This window comes from Pimephales promelas, chromosome 1 (assembly GCF_988280905.1).
Source record: "Pimephales promelas chromosome 1, fPimPro1.hap1.1, whole genome shotgun sequence".
Lineage (NCBI taxonomy): Eukaryota > Metazoa > Chordata > Actinopteri > Cypriniformes > Leuciscidae > Pimephales > Pimephales promelas.
Window position 1 is genome coordinate 29,897,796 of NC_142769.1, and position 15,427 is coordinate 29,913,222.

General features: G+C 37.4%; 1 protein-coding gene across 2 annotated transcripts in view; it reads left to right on the forward strand.

The window, feature by feature from the left end:
- ambra1a (autophagy and beclin 1 regulator 1a) overlaps nucleotides 1-15,427 on the forward strand; it is a 92,527-nt gene that overhangs the window by 44,791 nt on the left and 32,309 nt on the right. For both annotated transcript variants that reach the window (XM_089129450.1, XM_089129449.1), the window contains 3 exons: nucleotides 5,123-5,311; nucleotides 7,335-7,489; nucleotides 11,584-11,723. In XM_089129450.1, the coding sequence (XP_088985576.1) occupies nucleotides 5,123-5,311; nucleotides 7,335-7,489; nucleotides 11,584-11,723 (484 nt within the window). The remainder of the gene's footprint in view (nucleotides 1-5,122; nucleotides 5,312-7,334; nucleotides 7,490-11,583; nucleotides 11,724-15,427) is intronic.

Sequence of the window (15,427 nt, forward strand, 5' to 3'; positions counted from 1 at the left end):
CCACAATCCAGAAGAAAATGGGAAATGCTGGCTGGTAATTTGAGATGAACCACTGAATGGATGTTATTGATGTGTAGTACAAGCCTCCATAATGCATCATTTGGCAATTCATGCATATCGTTTGTTGTCTTAAGTCCCATTCACACCAACACAAATGAAGAAAATTTGACCAGACCGGATAAATTAAAATGCAGATTTACTCTCTGGCTATAGATGACACTTTAAAAAAGCAAATATAACCTAGTTATTCTGATTCAATGATCCGTAACTTTTCTGTCACCCGGTTTTCACAGAGAAGAATTTCAGGTTCAGATTTTTGTATTCATTATGGTGTTTATGAAATAACACCAAATACTAGAGTACAGTGACAAAAGAGCTAGTTCCAGATTCTACCTCTGCTATTCGCTGTTGCTTACAAAAATACTCCATTTGTGAGTGCCACCAAGTCACCAAGTAATTTTCATGCAAGTTAATTTGATTCATTAGGGTCTAAATGAAAAGTTTGTAATTTACTTTAATAAAAAATTTACATTAGTATTGTAAGAAAACACAAATTTTACCTGGTCAAAAACAGCTCTGTTTTCAGCACGCCGTTTCAGTGCATATGCCTTTAAATGATAATGAGCTTCAGTCACTCCGCCCCTCTGTTCTGCGGGCGTTTTGACACAACACACATGGAGTGTTGCCGTGACAACTGTTGAGGGTATATTTTGGAGACAGAATGGCAGCGGCAGTCTCTGAGGACACATCTGAGCAACCATATCTATTTGAACCAGAGTCGGACCCAGAACAAGATGACAGTTTCTGAATGGTTGATTAACATAATTTCACTTTGATTTATCTTTGTGTACTGGCAGGGTGATGTTAAAGTAACTTAGTGAGATGTACAAACACGATGTGTTTACTGATGTATATGTACTCAGTTTGTAATAACACAATGACCATAACGCGTTGTTCATTATAAACGTGGGATTATGAAGTATATTGAAAACATTGTACATAGAAAACATGCCGTAATGTACCCTGAATGTAAACCTTAGCGATTTGCAAAGATTAATATAAAGGTTAATAAAATTTTACCCCCACTTCTTCTGGAGGTGCAGCAGGGACATGAATAGTTCCTTGAAAAAGTTCATGTACCATTATATGACCCTTTTAAAACCAGCTTGTATGTAAAAATTTGAGCAACCTCTGCACTCTTGGGATTAACCTCAAACATAAAATCTGTCAACTTTATTATTTCTTTGTTTCTTCTTCAGTTATACTTCAGTTTCTCTTATACTTTTTTTCTAGTGTTCAGGTGCAGTGATCGTAATTGACACTTGAACTGACAACTGTTTGTGGTGTTGTGTTGTTTATGAGAAGATGGAAGAGGGATGTGTTTTTATGAATGTTTGTGTACTCACTATTTGTTGACCTTGAAACTAGAATATTCTGGATGTTTGTTTTTCTATTGATGTGTTAATCCACTGCTTCTTTGAATCTGTTACTTATCCCTGTCTCAAATGTTTGCTCATTTAGTCTGTGACAAGAGAGACAGACATATCAGACAGATTTCCCAAGCTCCTATGCAGAAGTTATGACCAGGAAATCCCTATCACTTTTGTCTGTCAACTGCTTGATGACTTTGTACTGTAGTTTCAGACAGAGTGGTTTTGCAGATGACAGAGAATGTACAGTCTGGGTACATTGGCTAGGTCGATGGAATGGATCCAGTATAAATATGCCTGTAAAAGCATGATTTATTTCAGTTGTCCAGATGCTCTCTGTCCATAGCAGCTGGAGTCCTGAGCGCTTCGTTTATCATTCAGTGTCAGCCGCAAACCCAATCTAAATCCTAAAGAACATTTGTACACCCTTGTGTCCACAAAAATAGATGATTAAACGGACTTTATCTCATATGGGAATGGTCTGTGCTTTCCTCGTAGTGTCACCGGAATAGCTGTTACTTTACTTCGGCAAATGTATTCCTCGGATCCAGTAGGGAGCTCTGTCTGCTGAAGCAGTGAGCCACTTATCCATCTTGTGGACCTTATACATCTAAATACACTTATCCATCTTGTGGATCCAGCAGTGTGGACAGACTCTCACCATTACACAACCTGCCCTTCTGACCCTCTCCTAGTATAAGACAAGAGTTGTAATTTCATTTAGCTTTCATCATAGCGAGAGGCATATGAGATTGTACTTGATTTCTTTTATGTGCTTTAAACATGAATGGAAACAAAACTATCCAGCTCTCGATTTGAATTTAAGTCTTTAAAGCTACACTGTGTGATTTTTACCCCCATCTAGCTGTGAAAAGTTATATGACCATCCAGTGAATGTTAGTTTCTGTTCCTCTCAATGCCGATTTCATTTTAACTCCTACAGTGGCCAATGTAGTCCAAGATTAACATGGCTTCCAGTTCGACCTCGTCCATGAGTGTTAACTCAAACGTAAACGCGAAAGGCGAAGCTTGAATTAACGGGTATGTCCCTCTTTGGCCTATGTAGTTTCACACCGACATTAGAACCCCTTACCCGTATGTATTTTCAATGGCCTATAATACACTCACGAGAATACTTTATTACTTGAACGAAGTAAATATAGATTATGAGCACATAAATTTTTGAAAGAACTAAGTGTTTTTAGCTAAGAATAAACTAAAAGAGTTACACAGTGTAGCTTTAAGGGCAATGTTGTCTTTTTTTAAGTGTCTCCCTGAGCCAGTTTTCTACACTATTTGTTCTGCTGTATGTAAGGATTTATTATTTATTTATTATTATTTTGTATGTGTGTATTTTATCATGAACCGATTTCCCTCTTCCTGTCTCCCTGCTCCTTTTGGCCTGCATTGTATGAGTGGGCTTAAGTGATCATGATGTGTGTGTTAGTGTGTGTGTGTGTGTGTGTGTGTGTGTTCCTGCCCGACAGCAGCCTCATAACTGCAATAAATTACTGCTCTGTTTAATTAACACACTCGCGCTTAAATCTTCTCTCCTGTCCTCTCAGACTCTCTTGACCTTACTCAGTGAACACATGCACACAGACACACACACAGTGGGTGATTAAAACATCCATCTTTCTAAATGGGCATAATGACTCTTTCACCTGCCAAAACTCACCTGCTCTTGTTTATCCATGTTTTCCAGTGTCACCCGCTGCACGCACACTCACTCTCCTGGGAAATGACAAACACTTCAATCACACGCTCACATTCTAAAATACAAATAGCCCTAATTACACCTCCCACACACAAGCACCTGATGCTTTATTCAGAGACCTCTGCTCAATGACATCCGTTGATGTATGAGACCAGAGCAGCGCGTTATTGTTCCAGTAATGCTTGGAATACGTTTGCTTCATCTGAACAATTGTTTTGAATCAACTGTCTGTTTTTTAATATCTCTGTGTTTACACAGAGTTTGTTTTTCGAATTATACTACCATTCTGTGTGTTGAGAGATAGCTTCATCGGGATGCAAATTGCCATGGAAACAGTAAAGGATTATACTATGTGTATAACAGAAAATGAAAACAGAAATCAAATTTAATTTTGGAGTTGACATGTGGTTCCCAGAGAAGGAAAACAAAATCGCTGCCTCCTCGGCAGAATAGTAGTCCTAGAAGCAGTGTGTGTGTGTGTGTGTGTGTGTGTGTGTGTGTGTGTGTGTGTGTGTGTGTGTGTGTGGAATGGAGAAATAAGAAGGGTACATGCAGATGTCTCTCTCTCTTCTGCCACTATGCCTTTCTTATTCATGAGTGTGGGCTGTCTGTACGTTGCTAAATCACTTTTATTGGGGCTCAACTTATAGTAGTACTGCAGTTTCTGCTAATTTAGCAAAAAGATTTTTACACAAAGTGCTGCTTTTTTTTGTTTGTTTGTTTGTTTGTTTTTTCATAGACCACTCCAAGCTAAATTAAGTAATGTACTGTATGAGATGATTTGGACTATTTGGACTAATATATGAGATGATTTGGATGCATGATACTTTGGTGATTAAATTGGTATTGGGTTATAAGTGTGATGTATTAGAGCTAATAAGTTAATATTCTAATGATAATGGGATTGCACATTATTTCTAGTTGGCCTACCTATTATTAAACAAAAATAGATTAGAGTAACCATCTGCTTGTTGCTCTTTTGCAGGTCAGCAGACGTGATTTTGTGGGACAGTGGGGGGCACGTATGAGAGTGATAATAGATTTATCTAAATATTGATTTATGTTAGATAAATTCTATTTTTAGAATATTTTTTGGATGATAATATGCTTGAAATTGGCAATAAGCTTTATAACGTATTCATCGTGACTGGCTTTGTATGACGGGCACTCAATTTGTGCAGGTTCGAGTGATATAACACGGAACACATTCATTCTACTGAATTGATTTTATTGAATATAAATGTCCTTAAGCAGTGACTAGGCTATGCTACTGTTTCAGAGTATACAAAGATTATGTGCATTTTTACAGGTTCATCTTAAACCTGTCGGCTGTTTTTCAGGATTTGGCAGCTTCAAGCAGAGCAATTCTCATCCAGTATATGTCAATAGAAATCCTGGCAGTTGTAACTGTTGCTTATCTTTATCATTTTTGCTGAGGTCCAAACTGGCTAGGTTCCTTTGCTCCAACATCAAGCCTCCGCAAATAGGTTTTTAAACCCTAATATTCATATTATTATTGACATTTTTGTTGTGGTATCGTAATTTTTTGGGGAAAAAAACTAAAATAATATAGATTAAATTGAAATGCTGGATGCTGCTTATGACTTATGACAGGATGCAGGATGAAGCCAATTTTGCGACTATGAAATGGTCCTCCTAAAATAGAAGACATATTTACATGTTATTCTGCTTTTAGGTTTCCCATTTAACTTTATTACAAGTAATAAAGTTAAATGGGGATACTAAAAGCAATATTTTTTTTAAAAAATTATTGTTTTCTATAGTTGTGTCTATTTTGAAATTAAAGCATTTTTCCACTCCCTCTGTCTTCTGAAGCATGTAGAAATTTAGAGTTTTAGTTTTCAGTCTTTAGATTAATATCTAAAATTGGACAAATATTCGCTATCATTACCAGACACATTTTCCATATCAATCCACACCTAATTTCAACTCTTGTGTCTGATTTTCTTTTTAGCTTCTGTTAACGTGTTGGTGCCCAACTGTAAGATCTACAATGATGCGAGCTGTGACATCTCAGCAGACGGGCAGCTGCTAGCTGTATTCATTCCCAGCAGTCAGAGGGGTTTCCCTGATGAGGGCATTTTGGCTGTGTACTCCCTCGCCCCGCACAACCTGGGAGAGATGCTCTACTCCAAGAGATTTGGTGAGTAACCCTGAGACATAAACTGCTTGACTTGACAAGGGCTGTTGGTTTGTGTAATCCTGACTTGCCTCCCTGTGGTTATCAGTGTTGGGCATATTACTTTAAAAAAGTAATTAGTTATTACTAGTTACTAGTTACTTCTCACAAATAGTAACTGAGTTAGTAACTGAATTAAATCATTATAAAAGTAACTAATTACCAGGGAAAGTAACTATTGCATTACTTAAAAAAAAAATAATTTAAAATAGGCCTATATGTCAAATAACTTGGATGCACCCAATATTAAATATGTTGGACACGTAAATGGACACTATGGAATAAATTATTAGTATAAAACTTTGGACACTAATCTACACTATCGTAATGTTGCTGTGGGACGATGTGAGAGAGACACCTATAAAATTCAATATATTATTTTAAATATTATCATTACTATAGCAGAACAATAAAACATAATTTTAGGTTTAGAAGTTTTAATATTTAACATTGCACAGACCACAACTGGTCAACAAAAAAAGTTTAAAAATAAAGTATGCTTAATTGTACCAAAAATAAATAAATAATAATAAAAAAATATACATACACTCTTTGTAGTGAAAATTAAAATGATAAACAGTTTAACAAGGAGTGCCCCAGAACCCGAATTCCCAGAACGTTCCCTGCAGGTTATTTTTTAGATTTTATTTGTTTAATTAATTAAAACATTGCAGATGAAACCAATAGGCTACGGAGATTATTCTAATGCTGAAATTTGTAATTTATTTATAAACAAACTATATAATGCTCGGACACACTCGCGCAGTCGAGTGCGCTCTCGGACACACTGTATCTCGCGCATTGTCGAGCGTGCTCGTGGCTTTCGCTTCAGGTGTGTCCAGTCCGGCGCCTCATAAACACACACGCACAACACCAGAGAAAAAACATTGCAGGTCCTATGATGGAGAACCTACTCAGATGGAAACCGCTTCAGTGAGCTCAATTAGGCTGTAGTAACGCCGCTTTTTATTGTCATAAACAGTAATTCGTAACTCATTACTGAGAAAGGTAACATTATATTACAAAATAACCAGATATTTATAATGCCGTTATTCCCATCACTGGTGGTTATTAGGGTTTAATACACTGATTGAGCCATCAGAACAGACAGCAGTGATGGAGCTCTTTTAGATGCAGCTTTAATTAGATAGTCCCCATTTAAATGCGAAATGAAGGCGGGATGGGACCAGGCTGCTAATGGAAACCAATGATGAGGAGGTATGAGTCCTGCTTGTTTTAGATTAAGCTGATTTGAAAATCTGTTCTCCCTCTCTCTGCGGCTTGATCATCCCATCGGCTGTACAGGTCTCAAAGAACTATCATTGATCCTATCCAGTAACAGTGAAATAATGAAAGCAATCAACCAGGAAGCCTCAATACTAAACCACTCGTTTTCATTTGCTCACATCGCCAGCACTCTTTGGCTCTCTAGCTCATGCACATGCCAAGCAAGACTGATTTCTACAGTTAAAATGGCTACAAAATTCAATTACGTTTTAAGATGAGAAATTATATCAGCTATAATTACAGTCTGAGCAGGTCTAGGTGTGAACATTTCTAATTTCATGCTTTAAAAGTCTGAATGCTCTGGTTATAACATTTACAGCAATTAATAATGTGCAAAATGAATGTATTAGTATAGTTTCAAAATGCATTTCCTGGATTTTCATAATTTTAGTTTAGTTTTTACATCAGGCTTACTGCTATGATTTTTAAGTGTACTTAGTAATTGTTATAGTTTAAATACTGCTCACCCAGCTCACCCAGTTTTATTTGTTTATTGTATTGTTGGTTTAGCACAAAAAATGTAAGACCAAATACAACCCTGCAACCCATTCTTGTCGAATTTATTACTTAACATAATTCAATGTGCTAATTTGTGCAATTGTTTAGCTTAGACTGTAGTCTTAAGTCGATGTTTCTGTATTAGATTGTCTCTGTTTGTCTTGATACAGCTGTGAATATCTACACTGTGTGTTTGTCATAGGTCCAAATGCCATCTCTGTCAGTTTGTCTCCGATGGGTCGTTACGTGATGGTGGCTCTGGCATCTCGTCGCATCCTGCTGCATCAGATCACCGATCACATGGTGGCGCAGGTCTTCAGACTGCAGCAGCCCCACGGAGGAGAGACGTCCATGAGGGTACGTCACATCTGACCTCACGTCTTCTTTAGAGACTGCCACTGCTCTCAATACTCATTGAAATAAAAAGCAAAGAAAACTACTATTTGCTTTAAAACAAATTGCCTTCCTATGTAGGTTGTGCACTTTTCTGTCAGTCTATTCAGTGTAATAAAATAATAAAGGCAAAAGCAGGAAGACAACACCACAAAATGATAATATGACAATATACAGTATCAGTCAAGAAACATATTGACACGTATTCAGGCAAATTGCATTTCATCAATAAAATTCGACAAAATGAAGACATGACTGGGAACTTTTAAGAAACTGTTTAAGATGCTTTTTAAATGTGCAATAAGTGGGACATTCTCTAATGTTTGCTGGGAGGCTTGTGTCTGTGTGTATTATTGTTTCTTTTTCAGTTAAACTAAAAATTTTTACTATCCATTTTGGTGGAGAGTCCAGATGGGCCACAAAACCCATTTACTTTTTTACATTAGTCAAATTAGTTATTCTTTTCACGACATTTGATTTTTGTGAAGCTTGGATATTATTGGTGGACTGCCGCTGCCCTATGTAGATCAGCTCTCTGTGCTCTCTATAGCAGAGGGGGGAGCCTGGCGTTTAGAAAAGCCTTTGAGTAGGAACCTGACATAGATACGCTCTCTTAGAAATAGAGAGGGAGAGAGAAGTGGGAAAACTGTGTATTTGTGTGGAGCGAAGGGCATAAATGGAAATATCTACATGGTTGACTTTTGTTTTTGTAAGCTGTGCTCATGGCAGGATTCTGAACGTGGATTAATTTGAGAGCGATGGAGCAGGAGAGCTTCATTTTTATCCTTGTTCAGTCTCTAAACATACAACACCAAATCTCTCAGCAGAGTTTGGAAAGCCGTTCAGTGAGCGCTTGTTGGTTTTCATGGGTGTTTTGGTGTTATTTCACCAGCACTCCCCACTTGCCTAGCTTTGTGTTTCATGCTGAGCCTAATTTGTATGATAAATCTGAAGGCTCCTCTTAATTAGGCTTACATTAATGCCTTTGTGTTTATCAGAAACGGTGATGCATTAAAATAAGTTAGTACCCTTGTTATTGCTGCTAGAGCTGTGTTTAAAATATAACCCATATATTAATTCAGTCTCTCTTAATGACACTCAGGGACTCTTTCTCAGCTCTAATGCTTATTGTATATCACTACCAAAGGTAATTTAATGAAATGGACAATGCAATAGTGTTATGTTATGTCTTATATGTGATAATGAGGAGTCTTTGAACTCCACAGGTCTCCTGACTGTCAGCCTTTCACACATCTCTGTGTGATATATTTTTTCCAGGTCTCCTTTCATTAAAGCTGCAGTCCATAGATTTTTTTGGGTTAAAAAATATCCAAAATACATTATTGAGAAAATACATAACCAGCCAGTGTTCAGTGCTATCTGCTTGCCTTAGCTCGATTCAAAGTGGTAAGCTTGTAATAATGTTTCTAATTCCAGTGGTACTGGTAAATTTCCGCGGGAGATTTTAGCATGTCTTTGCGTCATTACCTCACATCTCTACACATAAAGGAGTCTCGGCTAGTATAAGCTGTATTGCTAGTGAGGATGTTGGAGGTGGAGATTTATAGACTTGTGTCAAAGCATTTGATATAATTAAACTTTTAATTAATTTGATGGCAGATCCAGAAAGGTTCAAACGACAATCACCAGTGACAACAGATTCACCCGCTGTAAAATGCAGAAGACTTCGTTCGGACTTCGGAGTGGCTACAGAAAAAAAGAGACTGCAACCGACCCATGCGAAAACAAGGATACGTATCGGAAGGACATTACATGTAGTCACGCAATGCTGACGTTGTTAACATTAACAATTTGAGAACAAAGTATAATTTGCATGGTTTTGCTTGACATGATAACTTATAAGCGATTATTAGATTTAATCAGCGCGATTTACTGAAATGTCAGAGCCAGAACAAAAGTGGAAGTTTCTTACTAGATGACACATTTTCCGGTTAAAATTCTTATGTTGGTCATACTTCCAAAAATAATAATCTGTTATTCTGAATGTCAGTATCCACACCGGCGTGGGGATTGACAGCCTCACACTCTCCTCAAACATTGTGTTCATCTGCGCTGTGCTGTGTTGAGGGTGTTGAAGCACAGCTCACGTAAAGTTGATAATTCCGCGAATGACTGCAATTGCAGATTTCGAACAGAGATGGCGACAAACACCAGACTGCAGCTTTAAATTTTCTCTCTGCATTGAATGTGAGACTGAAATGAGACTTGTCTGTATTCTGTAAGTTTCTTGTACTGCTTATGGAGGCCTTAAACATCACCATAGAAGCTGCATGAACCAAAACCATTTGAACTGTCAGATTAAGTTAAAGTAGGAGCTCAGGTTCTGTGTATGCTGTTGAACAATCTAAAATTCAAGATTTTGTGAGAAAGAAAAGAAAAAAAAACACCTTTTTAAGTGTAGGTCACAATAAGAACACAAGGCAGAAAAAAATAACACAAGGCCTCTTAGGGCTTCTGTACACTGTTACATGTAGTAAAGTGTACAACTGATTTATTTTTAAGAAATTCAAATATATCTATATTTAATGAATGTTTGAATGAATGTATTGAATGATACTATGTGAATGTAAAACACCAGCACCGTAAAAACGACAACAGGCTTCTGCTATGAATCACGGGGGAAAACGTGGACTGGTGCAAAATACATATTAACCACTACATACATTTGCCATAGCAACGTCCTCACAGTGTGCCTCATTTCAGCTGTAACTATAGAAACAGCACATTTAATACATTTAACCTTTTTTGGTTGTTTGTTTATAGAGACGTTTCTCATTCACAGTATGTTTATTCATTAGTTTTCATCATTTTATATTATGTGATTTGATTGTCTTTGTTTATTAGAGTAGGCATTTTTGTTTGTTTATTTGACTACTCATATGGTAGTTAATGAATGAATTTAATATATCAGCATTGTTAATGTGTCTGCTTATTACCAGCATTAATTATACACTGGAGTGCGGAGAGAAAGAAAATGAACAAAGGTTAGCCCAAGGCTCTGTCTCCAGCTTTGAACAACTTTTTGTACATATTAATTTTTTTTTTTATGTAGTAATCAATTTCATAGAATAGTAACGTTACTGGTCATGCCATTTACAGTACCTGCCAATGTTCTCTAGTAGTGCTTACATGTGATTACATATTAGATTTTTTAGATTGAAAACTTGCAGTTAGTTGTTTTATGAGCAGTGTAATATTTAACTTAATATTTAAGCTTATAATGCTGTTTATATGCCCATGTGGTCTTTCTTCCTTTAAAGTATTAGTTCTCTTCAAAATGAAAATTCTGTCATCGTTTACTCACCCTCAAGTTGTTTAAAACCTGTATGAATGTCTTTCTTTTGCTGAACTCAGGAAGATATTTTGAAGAATGTCGGTAACCAAACAGTCGATGTGCCCCATTGACTTCCATTGTATTTTTTTTTCCTACTATGGAAGTTAATGGGGTACATCAACTTTTTGGTTACCGACATTCTTCAAAATATCTTCCTGTGTTCAGCAGAAGAAAGACATTCATACAGGTTTGAAACAATTTGAGGGTGAGTAAATGATGACATAATTTTCATTTTGAAGTGAACTATTTCTTTAAATACACTGTTTGAACAGTGTACTTTGTGGCTTTTATCCTTGTCCTGAATTTTCTCCGTCTAGGGTAAAGTGAGAGAGAAAGAGTTTGTCTGTTGATCACTCATCTGCAGATGAATGAGACCGCTTTCTCTTTCCCTGGCAGACATGAACTTGTCCTATTTTTGTCCTTTTTTCTAGAGCCAGTGGAGTGTAAGTAGTATGCCAAGGCTGACAGACAGGGACAGGGGAATGGATCGGAAGAAAAGAGAAAGAGTACTTTGGAGAAGGAGATTTGACTTTTCACAGTTTAGCCTCTCCTCAGTTATGCTAGCAGTGCTTGTCATATCTGACACAGACTGCAGTCTACAGCGGAGAGGATAATGGGAGGTTCTGGTGACTGATAGAATGAGTGAAAGTACTAAGAGGGCTGTGGGACTGGTTAAACAGGTGTGTTCTTGTATGTTTTTCAGAGGGTGTTTGATGTGGTGTATCCAATGGCCCCAGACCAGCGGAGACATGTCAGTATAAATTCTGCACGTTGGCTGCCAGAACCGGGGCTTGGGCTTGCTTATGGAACCAACAAAGGAGATCTGGTCATCTGCAGACCTGTGTGAGTCTCCTATCCATCCCTTCATAGTTCACTCAGCCCTCTTTGCGAGTCATAAATCACTTTTTCTTTCCTTTTTCGTTGCATTAAAGAATAAAAGTGCTGTTGTAAGAATTGTTTTTTTCTTTTTTTTAACTCTGCTGGACTCAAGATAATTGCTTGTCAAATATAATCAGCACTTTACTCATCTGCATGTGGGTCATCAACAAATGAGAAATGATCCGTAATGTTAACCATGATAAAACAGATTGCAATGGCATATATGGTGTGCGTATAATAATGTTTGGCTGTTCTGAAATGTCTTTCCACTGCTTTGCCCATCTGTTTTTGTTTTCTGGGTGAGAACTGCACTGTTTAATGTTTATGTAAATGAATGTCATACATCTCAAATACCTTCTTGGTTTTGTCAGTTTTTCAGCAGTTTTAAAAGAAGCTTTCCTACAAGCGTTTGGTGTCTGTTAACGAAACAGACACTAATTAATTCACTTCAAGGATAATTTCCCTCCACTGTATTTGGTTGTATAATTTGCTTGGCTGTGAATGTTTCTTTTCTGCAAGTTTGTCATAATTATCCTCAAGGTTACTGTGGATACAAAAAGCCCACATTGCCACACAAACATTGTTTCTCTAATGTAATCATGCTCTCACTTCATTAATGCAAACAGTTTTGCTAATTAGAGAAAGCAGAAAATGCACCATACACAAACTCAGGGCACAAACTTACTGTATTTATAGATTATGTACTCAGTGTCCAGTGTTCAGAGACAGATAATATTGTTTGGCTTTGACACCAAAAAGCCCAATCGCTTTAGTTGTGACTTTAGTCATGAATGATCTCTCTTAGTGTTATTAGACAGTCATTAATGGACTACCACATAGGCCTAAAACAATTGTTGATTAATCATCTGATCGCGGTTATTTGGTCTAATTGCAATTATGAGAGAAATTCAGTAACTGTGTATTTTAAATTTAAATCACTTTTTGCCATTTAAATAACTGATATTTAAGCGTGTAAAGAAATGTCATTAAATGTGATCTGTCAAGTCTTTTTTTCCTGTGTGTAGAGAGAAGCAGGGGAGTCAGTTTTCGGCACCATAAAGAACCGTTTATTTACTCTACCCAAAAATGATCATTTTATTTACACACCTTTATGCAATCCCAGATACCTTTGACTTTCTTTCTTTCTTCTGTTTAACACAAACTGAGATTTTTAAAGAAATAAAAAAATTCCTGTGAGTAATGCAAATGGATCGGTCTCTCAAAGTTGATTCTTCAAAAACCACACAAAACGAACACGGCAGTAACCCATAAAATTCATACAATCTTTTTTTTTTTAAATGGTTGTATGGATTTTTAAATGAGAAACTAAAACTGCCATAGATGGCTAGTTCTGACTGCAAGTCCAAATCCGATTATTTGTGAATTCGGTTGGAATCTGATCTAAAATTATTGACGTCCACACTGAATCGCAACAGTTCAGATCTGATTTGTGTGTCAATGCAGCTCTTTGGTTTTGCGGAATATCTGCATTGGTTTCTATGGCAATGACGTTGCGTTGACAGGTATACGTCAAAAACAACAACCGCAACATGGATGGGGTTTGCAATGAATACAGATGTTCTTATTTACAGCATGATGATGTGAGGGCTACTACTAGGCAGAAGCAGAAACATAGGAGGCTGGTATATGTGGCTTTATTCCATGCTGTTGTCTCTAACAGTTTTAATACTTGTATCCGTTACATATATAAAACATATCGTCATTTTCTGCTCATCCGGCACTTTGCAACAACACACCCTTGTTTCTGCAGAGATTTTCAGCTTGTTTCCTTTAAAGATGTCTGACGTTTACGTTTTATGTAGCGTGAGGCAGTAACATAAACCGCGCGAAATGCGATCAGAGGTGTCAGATTGAAACGAATTTCCAGAAATGCCATTTGAATATGATTTCAAACCACATACGAATGTAGCTTGAAACGGATTTGTAAATTTTGTACTACATGTGATTTGGACTTACAGTCTCAATCAATCAATCAATCAACTTTTATTTATAAAGCACAATAAAAACAACAGTAGTTGAACATTGTGCTGTACAGCAGAATAAATATCTTCAAAAAACCCAAGACTGACCGCAAAGCTAATGAGAAAAAGGGGTGTTTACATCGAAACCACCAATTTGACCATTCCACATTAAAATCAGTCTGAACGTAGCCTTAATGATTGAGTCGCTGAATCATTTATTTGATTTGTTCAAAATGGCTGAGTGAAAGTAAAGTAACTGTTCCCATTCAATTAGTTCACTCAGTTCAACGCATGACTATGTTATATCGCTCTCTTGCACCATTTGCTAAAGAGACACTTTTATTCACTCCTGAAAGGCCAATTGTGCATGACAACATTTATATCCGGATTTATATGCTGTGGGTTACCCGCCCACAGCATATGAATGCAGTTACATGCACTATTTCCCTTTGTTCTTCAGCTCCTCATTGTGCTGCTAGAACACCATCGCGCCGCATTTTTATGAGAAGAAAAGCCCACGTGGTGGTTCTTGTTGAAACTAAGGCAGAAAAGAGAATGTTTTAGCACAAGTTTAGCTTTGCTAACGAAGGGCTAATAAACTTTTCTCAAACAAAATGTCCAAAAACGCCATATTGAAGGAAAAGGCATAAAAGAGAACATAAGGTCTCGCCCCATATGTCATATGGGTGTTTATTGTATACTCAAGAGCACTGTCTAGTGTGTTTGGAATTGTCCACCCTTGGCTGGATCTCTCCAACCCCAATGCATACAGTATGTGCACTGCCGGCAGATCTATCATTCCACACTTGAGCGGTACACACTTGAGCATGTGCTCGGCGGGGCAGCAGCCACACACGGTCCACTCCTGTTTTCAGGTGCTGATCCAGATGCTGTGATCGCCGTTTTTGGAGGCAATAGAGAGTTGGGACAATCGTGTTGACTGTTGAGGCCGAAGAGTGTTGATGTATTGTTCACGACAAGGTTACCGCGGCTGCTCTTATGACACTTTTCCACTGCATGATACGGTACTGCACGGCTCGCTTCGGCTTGCTTTAAATGGTACCACCTCAGTTGAGGTTCCAAGCGTACCGTACCAATACTAAAATGTGATGTGAACAAATTGCAGATCACTGATTGGTCTGACAGAATCAGTCACTACCAGCATTGTTGTATTTGCGAGACATCATACCTGCTAGATTTAAATAGCCAGTAACAGCCACCGCTGTAGCACCTGTTTTAAAACTACTTGCTTGAATAAAAAAGAAAGAAAATTATTACCCCGTAGCATTGGTAGGTTTAGGATTAGTTGTGGGAGAGGAGGTAGGATTAGGGGCAGGGTTGGGATTAGGCAATTAGGTACTGACTTCAACGAGGGGGGTAATAATTTTAGCAGGGGGTCGAAATTAGGCACAGACCCTGCCCTAATCAACCCAAATCGGCATGTGACTCCATACTTATCCCCTGAAAAGGTAAAGTAAAGGATTACTGTTCATTTTTAGGTAATTTAATTACAGTTACTTATAATGTACTTGTGTTACATACTGTAAATTAGTTCAACAGTTCTGCATAAACCAATATTGAATTTAAGTGGCAGTTTTACCAAATGGAAATATTCCAATTACTTCACATTTTTGAAACAGGTAGACAAGAACATTGTGGTATAATGTAAGAAGCTATGTAGAAAAC